Source organism: Odocoileus virginianus, chromosome 24 (genome assembly GCF_023699985.2).
Source record: "Odocoileus virginianus isolate 20LAN1187 ecotype Illinois chromosome 24, Ovbor_1.2, whole genome shotgun sequence".
Lineage (NCBI taxonomy): Eukaryota > Metazoa > Chordata > Mammalia > Artiodactyla > Cervidae > Odocoileus > Odocoileus virginianus.
In genome coordinates this window covers 26668686-26683170 of record NC_069697.1, presented here as the reverse complement: position 1 = coordinate 26683170, position 14485 = coordinate 26668686, and the positions used below count along the sequence as shown (strand labels likewise).

The window sequence follows — 14485 nt, the reverse complement described above, 5'->3', positions numbered from 1 at the left end:
ACCACACTCATTTCCACAATGTCCTCTCAGCAGACAGCTTCACTATTCATTTCACGGAAGGGAAAAATAAAGTCACTGGGTAGGATCAGAAATTTAAGAACTTGCAACTACTGAAGCCCACTGAGCTCTAGAGTTCGCGAGACAAAACTAGAGAGTCCATGGGTCACAATGAAGATCCCATGTGTCGCAGCTAAGACCCAACACAGCCAAAGAAGCAAATGAATATTTAAAAAAAAAATAAATAAAAACCTATCAGTTCTGTTTCTCTGAAGTACCTTGAGTAATACACCAATTAAGGAAACGTTCCAGATTAAAGGGGTCTAAAAGACACTTGACAACCAAATGTAATATGTATTGAAGTGGACTGGATCCTTGACAAGAAAAAAAAAAATTTTTTTTTTTTTTGCTGTTAAGGATTATTGGGACCATTAGTGAAATGTGAATAAAATCTTGAGATTATCGTGTTATAGCACTGTTAATTTCCTGATTTTGCTCTTTGTACGATAGTTATGTAAGAAAATAGCCCAAGTGCACACAAAGTATATAGGGGTACAGGCCTATCCGTGTGCAAGTTTCTCTCAGGCGGCTCATTGGAAGGAAGAAACCATATCCAGAGGAAAATGATAAAGCAAATGCGACTAAATGTTAACAAAGACGGATCTAAGTTATCAGATATACAGTTTTTTGTACTATTCTGGGAACTTTTCTGTAAATCTAAAATAATTAAAAATTTCAAACTTCTAATGTAAAAGCGTGAACTCTACCTGGTTCTCTGTCCTCAGCCTGAGGCGTTCGTGGCTGCAGTCGGGAGACCTGAGTCAGAATTTCTCTGAGGCCTCAAGGTTGCACCCTCACAGAAGCAGCGAAGACAGGATTCACCACCACCCGCAGGGAGACAGAGTAGCCTAGCGCTGCGCAGGCGCAGCTCCCTCACACCTTCTGTCTCCCGCCCCCCGGGCCTTCGGATTGGCCGAGGGCGCAGTGATGTCACGTCCTTCCTGGCAGGGCGAGCGTGCAGCTCCCAGCTCCACGCGGAGCTCACGTGCGAGGGCTTGGCGGTCATATGAGCTGGGACAGGCTTGCGGCTCCTCAGCCTCAGATCTCGGCCACCGTGGGCGGCCATCTGGCAAAAGCGCACTAAAAGACAAGAGTCTTGGCCTCATAAGGTTAACCCCACTTCCACCTACAAACCCACTGTTGTAACCCTGCCCCCACTTTCCATTCAATTTCTGGAATAGGATTTGGGTAACGGGGACTCAACCACAGAGGGAATTGGGAGCGCCCTTTTGAAGGCAGAAGGAAAGGCCTTTTCTTGAAAAGCTTAATGTTTCCTTGAATGCTATCTTCGAAAACCTAATGTTTGTGGTCCAGGTCCTGCTGCTGGTAAGTTTCCAGCTGGGGCTTATGAAAGCTTGGCCAATACCAGCAGGCCACTCCCCCTTACTGGGGCGAGGGCACTGGCTTTCCAATCATCAATTAGTTAGAAATTGCACCTAAACGTGTCTCGTCTTTGCAAAGCCTATTCTGATCCACGGCTTCCTGCTAAGCGAACACCAGAAGGCAGGCTGCAAGTGGTGGAGCACACACGCTAAAGGTATTGTGCTTCTGCCACTTACCAGATTACATTTTCTGATGAAAGCTGATTGATATCAAAGAATGAAGCCATCGTATTTCAGATTTGAGGGTTAAAAATAGAGGGTTGCAAGGATAACAAACAGATACTTCCAGATCATGTTGACTGTGATTATAATTGCTCTTGCTAGCTTCCTCATTCATCCTGTGCAGACAAGGAAGATTATTTCCATTGGCTAGGGTAGCACCTGGTACATGGTAGGTGCTTGGTAAAAATCTCAATGACTTTATAGTACCCTACACATTCTGCAGAACTGGAGTGGTCATTCTCCCAATAACTGTAAATCTGGAGTTATTTTTGCCTATGTTGGCTTTGCCATCATTCTTTAAAACTGTATTTTGTAAAAGAAACTCTGCTCTTACTCTCTGTGGAAGTTCTGAGATTTCCAATGATTACAAATGCTGAGCAGTGAAAGGGGACTGAATAACACTTCTATGATCTATGTTTTTACTCTGTATTCATGGAATCTGATTATTATTTACCACTCTGTATATTTCTTTTTCCTCCACCCCTAAACAAAATGAAAGGATCCCACAATGCAGAGGGTGAAGGAAAGATAACTTTATTTCAGTTGAGCAGACAGTCATGTCAAACAAATGAAGAACACGTAATCAAGAGTATATTGGAAGAGGGAAGCAGATTCTTTCTGAGCATTCATAGCAACCACATTTATCCCCTAGTTATTAGAGAGAAAAATGTCTTCAGATAACCAGTGGTCAGCAGATGAAGATGAAGGCCAGTTATCCCGATTGATCAGAAAATCTAGAGACTCCCCGTTTGTCCCTGTAGGTAAGTACAAGCCTTGACTGGATACTGTAAAACTGTTTGTAATAACACAATAATACCTCGACCAGTATCTTTGAGTATTGAAATCTTTTATATAATTGAATGCTTTCAGATAATTGAAGCTAACCCCTTCTATGCATGTATGAGTTAAACTTTCAGCACAGTTCCTAGTGTGTGACAGATACTCAGTAAATGTTAGCTATTATTATTATGAAACATCAAATTTTTATTCTGCTTAATTCATTTTCATTCACAGTCTATTTAAAAGTACTCATTGTCAAGTACTTCCCTTGTGGAAGATTCTGCACGTCCAGTGCAGGGGGCAACTAGGCTCAATCCCTAGTTGGGGAACTAAGATCCCAGATGCCTCTTGGCACAGCCAATAAATAAATATAAAAAGTAAAATTACAGTTTTATGTAAAGAAAATTTTTTTAAACTTCCCAACCAGTCTAAATAGAATTGATTGAATGGACTGTAACTTTTCTATAATGATTCAGAATCAGTAGCAGCCAATTCAGTTTATTAGACTGAGTCTGTTAGGAACTATTGAGATGTATACAGAGACTCTGTATACAGAGTTACAACTTTTTGACTTTGAGATGATGAGAAAGCAATGTGCGTTCAAGTAGAAATCATACTTTGAATGTTGTCTTTTCCTGGGCTAACGATATGTGATACAATACTCTTATGATGGTGCTGGACAGCAGCAGCTCCCAGTCAGCATCACCATCATGAAGGTAAACAACCAATACCCTTACAACCACTCTGTACCCAACATCCTGTTTTTCACTTTCAGTACAATATTCAATAAATTACATGAGATATTCAACACTGTATTATAAAATAGGTTTTGTATTCAATGATTTTGCCTAACTACAGGCTAATGTAAGTACTCTGAGCACGTTTAAAGTAGGCTAGCCTAAGTTATGATGTTCAATAGGTGAGGTTGTATTAAATGTATTTTTGACTTACAATATTTTCATCTTATGATGGGTTTATCAAGATGTAATCCAATCACAAGTTAAGGAAGATCTACATATCTCTTTAAGTTCTTGTGTCCAATGTTTATAAATCTTTCTCTTTCTTCCATTACTGTTGGGTACCATCAGAAACTTCTGCTTCTAATATTCTGTGTTGCCAGAAGCTAGATACCCAAGCTCAAAAGAACTGTGAGTCAATTCAGAGTTAAGAAGCTCTGAATGAAAGTCTGTTGTTGTTGAGGCTTGTTGTTGGCTTCCTGATGTGTTCCAGGTGCTAAGATTGATGGTTAAATAAACTCTTGATGCAAGAAGTATCAATATTATTATAATTGTATCTGGAGTCTTGGCCTCTTTATCCTTTCCCAACACATATTTAATGTGTTTACATTTTTATCAAATACTATATATATATATATATATATATATATGGAATTTAAAAAAAATCTAAGCACCAGTATTTTGTTTCAAAAGCTAAGCTTTCTCTTCCTTCTCTTTTGGATACTTTAGCTGCCCTAAGCATTATTATTGTATACTTCAGCCATCCCTCTTTCCTTGTGTTTAGTCTGGAAACTATTTTTAAAAAAATATTTAAATCATATATATATGTATATATATGTAACTATACTCAAATAGTGTGATTAACTATAAATGGAAAAGAATATGAATAAGAAAATATATATGTAAAACAGAATCACTTTGTTGTACAGCAGAAATTAACACAAGGTTGTAAATCAATTATACTTCAATAAAATTTAAATATATATATATATATATATCAGACAAACATAAGTTTGTGATTAATTTCACAAAAGCTTCTAAATAGGTATAAGTCATATGTTTCCATTAAATGTCACTACAAATCTAGCAACTTTATGTGTCATTATTCACATATCAAAAAGAATCAAAATTTTCCTTTAAAGTAGTATTTAGTGTTTAAAAGTTTCACTTAATTTGATTAAGACTTGTACTAGCACAAGAAATGGAGACAAATAAGTTTATAGTGATTTATTCATCATCTTTAGCATTTTTAACTAGAAAAAAAAAATTCAAGAACTCAGTGTCACTTGAACAGATCACTATAATGAACAGATTAATCACTGTGTCTGTTGTAAGTTAAATTGTTTTTCCAGAGACATTTAGGGTGATTAAAGTAGAAAGATAAAAGTGTTTCCAGCCAAACTCAATTATATACAAACTACAGAGATGCTGTATGGAAAACAGTAAAGGTTCTGACTTTAATTTCTGAAAGAAGCAAAACAAATTTCAGTAAGAACAGAGTCTGAATAAGGGAAGAGAGCCAAGTTCTTGCTGGAAAGCCAAATGATAAAATTTGTATATATATTATTATTTGTTTTACTTGTTTTATTAAGAATATCTACTAAGTATTTTCTGCCACAGGATGGAGTATCCTCAGATAATTTATAGAACATTTTAATTTCTTATCTTGACTTCTGTCATTATAACTGATTTATATTGTTTAAAATCGTATGGTCACTGCTAAGGTCTAAATAATGACACTTTAAATACATTACATGTATTTAAACTCTGTGTCAATAGATTATTTGTTTTTGCTTCTTTTACTTAACATTTCATAGTAGTATATTATACTATAATGTAAGTATAATTATATTTACAATTTTTTTTACAGCTCTGATAGTTTTTCCTCTGTTTGGGCCATTTGGATTGTTTTGTTTTTCCTCATACACAGTGTAGCTATAAACATCTTTGTGTCAGCTTCTTGACTTTTCTTTTGCTTACTTCCTTGAAGTATTTTCCCCAAAGCAGAATTTTCAGGGCATGAAGCATGTTCAGTTTTTTTAATTTTATTTTTAATTGGAGGGTAATTACTTTACAATATTGTGATGGTTTCTGTCATACATCAACATGAATCAGTCATAGGTATACATATGTCGTTTCCCTCTTAAACTTCTCACATGTTCAGTTTAATATCAATTATTATATCTTTTCAGATTTCTTTCCAGAATGATTTGGCTAAATCTTTACAGAGCTTTCAGCATTGTACCTGTTTCTCAGTGTACCTGCCATCAATGTTTTACTATAATTTATTTTTTGCTGCTTTTGTTTGTCATTTTTATTTCAATTTCATTTATTGCTAATTAGCATACAAAATATTCATATAAATGTGATTATTTACTCTGATTCTTATTTCCATTTATTAAGTGGATCTGAGAGAATTAATATATCCTCACCCACCCATAGAGACAAACACATGCCAACATAGTCAAAACTTGCTATTCTACTTTAGCATCAATTGCATTTCCATATACTAACAACAAACACATGGAAGCCAAAATGAAAGACATGAGACCATTTACAGTCACCCTAAAGAAAATGAAATGATTAGGGTATTTCTGGTGGCTCAGACAGTAAAGAATCTGTCTGTAGTGCAGGAGACCTGGGTTCAATCCCTGAATCAGGAAGATTCCCTAGAGAAGGTAATAGCTACTCACTTCAGTACTCTTGCCTGGAGAATTCCATGAACAGGGGACAGGGGAGCCTGGTAGGAGGCTACAGTCCATGGTGTTGCAAAGAGTCAGACATGACTGAGCGACTAATACACTTTCAAGCTTCAGAAAACATGTAGAGAATCTGTATGGTGAAAAATACAAAATGCTAATGAAAGAAATCAAAGAAGACCTAAATGAATATAGAGACTGTTGTGTTCGTGGATTGTATGACTCAATAAAGATTTCAGTTTTCCCCAAACTCATCTATGGGTTTAGTGTAATTGCTATCAAAATACCAGCAATGAGGTTTTTTTGTAGATATAAACAAGCTTATTCTAAAATTCATATAAAAGCAAAAGTTCTAGAATGGCTAAAACAACCTTTTTTAAAATTTTATTTATTTTTTATTGAAGGTTAATTGCTTTGCTATATGGCTCAGGAAATTCAAACAGGGGCTCTATATTAACCTAGAGGGGTGAGATGGGGAGGGAGAAGGGAGGGAGCTTTAAGAGGGGATACATGTATATCTATGGCTGATTCATGTTGAGGTTTGACATAAAGAAACTTTTTTGGAGAAAAAGTACTAAGTGGGAGGAGTCATCCTTACCTGATATTAAGGGTTACTATACAGATATAGTAGTCAAGACAATGTGGTATTGATGAAGGTAGATGCATAAATCAGTAGAAGAGAGATCCCCCAAAATAGAGCCACACTTTTACCATGCAGAAGTTTCCTTTATTCTGTCATCAAAATACAGTATTTTTGCCCTCACTTTAAGTCTAGCTTACTCCTTTTTTAGATGTCATAAATATTCTGTTTTATTTTCTTCTATTTTTTTTTTTATAAATTTGCTTTGTTTTCATACTTAATTCTAACCCATCCAGAGTTTTTTGGTAGGGTCTGGTGTGATATATAAATTCAAGCTAGTTCAGATAGTTATCCCCTTATTTGTTATATGGTTATTTTGATTTGTCATGGGTTAACTTCTCACACTGTTTCAAATCACTTACTAGAATTTTCCCTATTCAGTTGATTCCTATTCAGTTTTCTGTTTTAGAGTCAACTGCATAGAATCTTGGTTGCCACAGCAGTATATTCAGTTCTTGACATATGTAAAAAAATATTTGTATGGGCTTCTGGAATTTTTTAGAATCACAGTTCTTCCCAGAGTCACAGGCTTCTCATGCAAATATTCACACCTTTTTACCTCTTACTAAAACTCAACATGTCATTTTCACTTAAGATATTAAAGTTTCTTTCACTTCACTAGATTTACTCCTTATTTAATATTAATAAAAACTAGAGAGGAATAAAGCCAAACACCCAAAAGCTATGAATGTTGAGATTTTGGTTGGTTCACTCACTGGTTAAACAGTTTGCCCCAAATAAAAGTCTTAACTGCTTACAAATTTGAAACCATGCCTCAGGAAAACTACTAGACAAGTTTCTATACTATACAATTCAATTTTTTCTGAAATAGTCAAAACTGCAAATACTTAATCCATTAATGAAGTGTTTTTTGGTGTTTTGCCTGCTTATCTTCCACGTACTGATCCCTTGGGCAGTCCTTTATTCAAATCTCTAAGTTCTTGGGAAATTTTAGCTCGCTATTTATATAATCTCTACTTTTTTAATTTACAGGAATAGCAGGCTTTGTGACAGTGGTGTCCTATGGTCTTTACAAGTTAAAATACAGAAGAGATCAGAAAATGTCCATTCATCTTATTCACATGAGAGTTGCTGCCCAAGGATTTGTTGTAGGAGCTGTGACTCTAGGTAACCTACTTAATTTGTATATGATTCAACCATCTTTGAGAGTATTTTTATTATTAATTCATTCAGATTAGAGCATATTTTATTTATTCATTCATTCATATTCATTCATGAATATTGGATCAAGATGATTAATGGAAGAGGACTGGAAAGAAGGGCAGCAATCTTCACTTGGTTGAGGTTGCTGGCCAGTTATAGGCTTAATGTCTTGGTAGTTTAAGCACTGAAAAAAAAAAACTCAGTAGGCAAAAGTACAAAATTCCAGTTATAAAATACATAAGTCATGGGGATATAAGGTATAGCATGGTGACTATAGTTAATAATGCTGTATTGTATATTTGAAGGTTGCTAAGAGAGTAGATCTTGAAAGTTCTCATCAAAAGAAAAAATTCTGTAACTATATCTGGTGATAGATGTTAACTCGGCTTATTGTGATGATCATTTCACAATACATACAAATACAGAATCATTATGTTGTACACCATAATGTTGTATGTGAAATATACTTCAATTTTAAAAAGGAAAAACCTAGTAGAGAACTAGGTTATAGTTTGTATTATCCTCTGTAGTAAAAGGAGCAGTGAATAGTTTATACCCTATGTAACTCAGCTATTCAGCTTGAGCGATAGGCAATTTTTTTTATTAGTCTGTAAATTAAGTGACATTTACACAGTCAAATCCAAAGAATGGTGTAAAATTATCTGGTTTATTCAGGTTATATCAACAGCTAAATCAGATAGTTCAGATAGAAAAAGAATCTACTTTGGGACCTAAATTATCTAAGGTTTTTTTGTCTATGTTAATAAGAACAAGTCACAATGTTCTTAGCTCCCATTCATTCTGTGCAAAGTATATTCAGCCTGAGTAGGTCTAGGATTATGAGATGATGAGTGTGGGACTTGCACAGAGGGTGTTCTATGGTAATTATCTTCTTACTATGAGCTGTGATATGTGATACTTGAACAAAATACAACAGGAAACATTACTCATTTTCATCATTCAGCAAACACTGCGCATGTGCTATGTGCAAGGCACTGTGCTGGTCTAGAGATATGAAAAGTAACTCCCTACCCTCAGTTTAGTCTCCTTAGGGAGAGAGATCAAGAGCAGGAGAAGACAAAATAAAGTCAAATGTACTACAACAAAATAACAGGTTGCTCTGGAAGCACAAGCATAAAGGAGGGGCATTTAGAGCTGAGAATTCAGGGGAGGCTTCTCTAAGAATGCAAACCATGTGATGAGCCAAGAATGCAGAGGAAATAGCTAAGCAGAGAAGGAAGTCGGGACTCTAGGCAGAGGAAAAAGTCATAAAAGCATGGCATGTTAGTGGAACTCTTTGTAGCGGTATGGTAGGTGAGTCAATCTGTGATTGTTGAGACTGTAGAACTACTAGTAGCATAAAGTAAGAGATTTGTTGTAGGTATTTGGATTTATGTAATTGTAAGGCTCTTGCTTATGTATCAGGAACTGGGACCTGAAGTGGTCAGAGCAAGCAGTTATTAAGAAATGGTAGATGAAAAATGAGAAAAGCAAGGAAAATCTAGAACCTATAAGGATGACCTAGAACACACAGGATATTCTGGAATCCTTGTGGATTTCTCACCATTTCTAAGCCTTCAAAGTAGATGCTGGGAGTGACAGAAAAAGCTGATGCCGCTCATCCTGGAACTAAACACAGCCCTGGCCAAGGAGTCAGAGAAAGTGAAAGAGGAAATTCAGCAGGAGCCATAGTGGCTGCACTGCTGATTGCTGCCCCGTGCCAGCAAGGTGGCCCGCAGATGGGAAAACCTGCTGCAGCAGTGCCTTGTCGGCTTAAAGAACTTGGCTGCTGCTTTACTTCAGCCTTCTAGGCTCATGCTAAGTGTCTCCTGTGCAGTTTTTCAGGGAATGAAAGTGTCGACTTAAAAAAATGCACAATGTGACAGTTGAAAATTGAGGTTTATTTGGGGCAAAATGAAGATTTCAGCCTGGGAGACAACACCTCAGATAACTCAGAAACTACTCCAAAGAGGTAGGGGTGGGGTGGAGTGGGGGTAACATCATTATGTATGTGATTTTGGTGAAGGGGGAATACATAGAGTCAAGCACATATTTTTCCAGAAGGTTTCTAGCTAGTCTTCTGCTAGTCTGCTAGTCTTTCTGGTAGTCACAAAGAATAGTCATCACCATGAAGGATTTTAGTGCTTTTCTAGATAGGAGATATAAGAATTGGGCTCATAAAGTCAGCTCCTGAAAATATCTAACTGTCTGAAGACCTGTCTTCCCAGTTTTTCCCTGAGCACAGAATGGCTCATTTCTGCTTTCTACCCTAAACTCCTTTCAGGGAGTGTTGAAAATCAAGAGCTGCAGCAGCAGCACATGATTTAATACTTATCAAGGTAGATGGCAAGTGCCAATTTGTAGTTGACAAAAGGAAAGGAATTCTGGAAAACCTAGTTACATTTTAGCTAAGTTGACACAATACAAATCCATCACCTTCTACTCCTTGTCCACTTGGCATCCATATATATGTCTCTTAATACACTTAGCTTCAAATAAAGACAAATGGCAAAATCAAACATGCCTTGTACAACCAAAAACATGCTAACTCTTTCCCCAGGAGGATACAAAGTCCCTTTGGGTGATGTTGATTCATTTTTGAGCTGAGTCATGTTCCCTTTTGATATCCTGTGACTTAAATACTGAGGTATAAGGTTAACTACTATTAACATTTTTTATATTAGATGGTAGGTAAATGAAAGTGGCAAACAGTAAAAAAAAAAAAAACAAAACTGGTGAATATACACAAGTGTATTCATATAAAAATAAGGAAGAAATATTCATAACCATCACAGTCTTTGTTTCTGCAACTGATCAGGTGAGCATGGCTCATATTATAACCATGTTTTTCCGCTAGACATTTTATCCACCCTTTGCCTTCCAAAAGCACCTTGGCTATTCATAGTTATTTGACTGGGGTGTTAACCCAAACCTTCATTCTTAAATGAGGTGGGTCATTAATCATCCTTCCTGTATTGGGTGTAATTTTCCACCTTCTTTAATCACAGGACATGGGAGTACTAAGAAATGCCCCAGAAGGTATACATTCCAGACACCCTTCTCCCTAGCCTAACAATATAGTAGCAATTTGCCCTTGATAGATCCGATCAATGTAATGGACTGATGTGATATCCTGTGGAATAGAGATGATCAAGGTCCTACAGACTAGATTGTGGCATAGGGCTGGAAAGTTCACACAGTCCTGAGACTCAACACTGAAAGTATACTGCTGGCTCTGCCGGATGAAAGCAAACTGCTTCTGACGGTCTTTACCAAAAGGTATACAGAAAAAAGCAATCCATCAGATTAACAGCTGCAAATCAGATAGCAAAAATTAGGTTGATTTACTATAGCACTGAAACCACACGTGTACGGTAGCTGCAATTAGACTGATCACCTGATTAAGTTTTTATAAATCCATTATCATTCTTTAAGATCTCTCTGCCTTCTGGCAAAAGAGGCAAAATGAATAGAGATGTGGTAGAAATCACCACCCTGGCATCTTTAAAGTCATTGCTGATGATACTAAGCTATACAATCCCCCTGGGAATGCAGTATTACTTTGATGATAGATACATACATATAGAATGGTTTACACTTAGCTTTCCCTACCATAAGAGCCCCTACTCCATAGGTCAGAAGAATCACTGCTCTGCCATGGAAGTATACTAAGGAAGTTCTGGTATTTCAGCTTCATTTAGTGGAGACTACTTTTTGGCCCAAGTTTCAATCTTTCTCAGACAGATATAGAGAACTGTTTCTCTATAGGAGTGTCAGTAAAATATTGGGGCTCAAGGACCCACTTTCACTGAAATCTGACCTTATGTCCCCATTCCAATTTTCAGAGTCCCATTCCTTCCAAAGCAATACCCTAAACTTTAATATAAGAGGTGTTGTGAGGCTGGGAATTCATCTTGTGTTGTGATTAATCACTCACAAGGTTAGACCCTGGATATTTTTCAAAAATAACAATCTCATGGCCACAGGAATTGAGTTTCTTTTTGAAAAGTCATAAAGCTTTCAGTTCCCTCATGCAAACCTGAGCTAGGAATTAAAAGCTATGAGCTCAGGGACTTCCCTGGAGGTCCAGTAGCTAAGACTCCAAGCTCCCAATGCAGGGACTTGGGTTTGATCCTTGATCAGGGAACTAGATCCCACATGCTGCAACTGAGACCTTGTGTATCTAAATAAAAAAAATAATAAATTGCATCTTAAAAAAAAAAAAAAGCCATGAGCCCCATTGTATAGTTTTCCCAAGTTTTCCAGTACACTTAGAAGTAACCAACTATATTATACTCCTTATTTCCACTAAATGTTCTATGGCAGTATATACTTGATCACCTAAAGCCTTGCTTTCTATAGGCACATGGTTAAGGATATCTGCAAGGTGATAATTTTTTTTAATGTTTTGTTAATGTATGCCATGGACTGCCAGCATACTCTTAGCTACTGGAACAGGGGAGAAAGGCCATTAATACCTTTAAATCTAATCATATTAGAGAACCAACTCCAAATAACCCAGAACTAATTCACAGAACCAATCCTCTGGGTTATGTTATATTATGTTAGGGTTATGTTCCTCTGGGAGCTTCTGATACCAAATTCTGTATCTTTCTGTTCAATCAGATAAGCAAAACTACTAGTTGTTTAGTCACTAAGTCATGTCCAACTCTTTCATAACCTCATGGACTGTAGCCACGCTCCTCTCTCCATGGAATTTCCCAGGCAACAATACTGGAGAGGGTTGCCATTTCCTTCTAAAACTACTAGTAGTGATACAGAAAAAGGGATTTATTATAGAGATATGACCTTAAGCAATTTGGGTAGCTGGTTAAACAGTCCATGTTAGGCTGTTGGTTATATTTCTAATCCTGGCACCCGAACAAGGCAGCAGTTGGGAAGGAAAAAGAAACTAGAATCTGCAAGGATAAACTGGAACCCACAAAGACAAGTGGAAACTTGAGTTAGAATCTTGTTGACTCCCACCTAGATGGCATGACCTTTAAGAAAAGCTGGAACCCTCTATTATCCATATCTGGCCCAGGAGCCAGAAAAGCTAATAGAGGAGATTCACAAGGAGCTGAAAGACCTGTGGGCCTGACTGCTGCCCAACAGTAGCAAAGAGAGCCAGCAGATAAACAGCAACACACACAAACTATAATAGCACCTGGTCCTCTGTACCAAGCCTGACAAGTGCAAAAAGTATTTGGAAAGGTATCCTTTCACCTTCAAATCTCAAGTAAAATGTCTCTCATGGCCAAGCTAACTCAGAACTATGCAGAGAAGGGGGCTTCCCTGGTAGCTCAGTTGGTAAAGAATCTGCCTGCAATGCAGGAGACCTGGGTTCGATCCCTGGGCTGGGGAAGATCGCCTGGAGAAGGAAATGGCAAACAACTCGAATATTCTTGCCTAGAAAATCCCATGGACAGAGAATCCTGACGGGCGACAGTCCATGAGATCACAAAAGTCGGACGCAACTTAGCGACTAAACTACCACCACCATGCAGAGAAGGGAATCCTGGAAAACATAGTAACAGCTTAGCTAAATTGATATAAAACAGATCCCCCTATAGATTTTCATGGTTGCTAGTTGAGGAGTAACAAGATGAAGTAAACCAGTGAAGGGTTTAAACAGGGGAGTAACATAGTCAGAATAACAATTGAGAAAGATGCCTGCGGGGGGATTTCCCTCCACACTCCCAATTCAGGGGGCATGGATGGGTTCTATCCCTGGTGGAGAAATTAAGATCCTGCATGCCTTACTGGGCTTCCTGGGTGGTGCTAGTGGTAAAGAACCTGCCTGCCAATGTAGGAGATGTGGGTTCAATCCCTGGTTCAGGAAGATCCCCTGGAGGAGGGCATGGCCACCCACACCAGTATTCTTGCCTGGAGAATCCCATGGACAGAGGAGCTTAGTGCGCTACAGTCCATAAGGTCGTAAAGAGTCAGACACAGCCGAGATGATTTTGCACCCAAGCACACATGCCACACTGTGCAGCCAAAGCCAAAAACAAAATGAAAAAGATTTATCAGTATATTGACTGGCTATAGTACATTTATTTTGTTTATAAATGCACCCACAGGGGCATGCTCAACATAGTTGCTTGTATACAAGTTTTGGAGACCATCTACATATGGGATGTTGAAATGTCACATTTAATATAGTCTATATATAGGTCTCACTCTCAGAAGAGAGATCTACTTGCTTAGGAAACCATAGGTGTGAATGAGGTGAGAAAAGCATTGGGATCAGAACTCCAGGAAATACCTACATTGTGTCCTACTCTTTGTGACCCATGGACTGTATAGCCCACCAGGACTCTCTGTCCATGGGATTTTCCGGGCGAGAGTACTGGGTTGGTTCAAGTGTGTTGCTATTTCCTACTCCGGGGATCTTCCCAACTCAGGGATCGAAGTTGAGTTTTGTTTTGTTTTTTTCCTAGAGCCACTTTTATGATCTAAACCAAAAATTAATAAGATAGAGGGTGTTTGTTTTTAATTATAGGTTAGTTTTAGAAAAAATACAAGTGAAGAAATGCAGTGTTTGTTTCCCATGAATACTCTATTGATATACGTTATTTTGTTTCTAGGTGTTCTCTACTCTATGTACAAGGATTACATTAGACCTCGATTCTTCAATAGGTACAAGAAATGAAGTTACACACAAGAAAAATAAGAAGCCTTCTGAAAAGCACTTACGAAGAATGAATTTTCAATAAGTAGCAAATTATACTGCAGAAGTTTCAGCCAGAATTCTCATAGCCCTCAATTGTTTAAGATGTTGACTTCCAAATCAACAATCAT

At 37.5% G+C, this 14485-nt stretch overlaps 1 protein-coding gene across 1 annotated transcript; it reads left to right on the top strand.

Annotated features, from left to right (window-relative positions):
* Positions 1–2284: 2284 nt before the first annotated feature.
* On the top strand, positions 2285–14485 carry HIGD1C (HIG1 hypoxia inducible domain family member 1C). Its single transcript, XM_070454437.1, has 3 exons — positions 2285–2422; positions 7511–7645; positions 14272–14485. The coding sequence occupies exons 1-3, from the start codon at positions 2329–2331 to the stop codon at positions 14334–14336; spliced, it is 294 nt and encodes a 97-aa protein (XP_070310538.1). The 5' UTR covers positions 2285–2328; the 3' UTR covers positions 14337–14485.

Coding starts and splice junctions, on each gene's coding strand:
- HIGD1C (XM_070454437.1), top strand. CDS start 2,329: ATGTCTTCAGATAACCAGTGGTCAGCAGATGAAGATGAAGGCCAGTTA. Junction 2,423..7,510: donor CTCCCCGTTTGTCCCTGTAG/GTAAGTACAAGC, acceptor TTTAATTTACAG/GAATAGCAGGCTTTGTGACA. Junction 7,646..14,271: donor TGTAGGAGCTGTGACTCTAG/GTAACCTACTTA, acceptor TTTTGTTTCTAG/GTGTTCTCTACTCTATGTAC.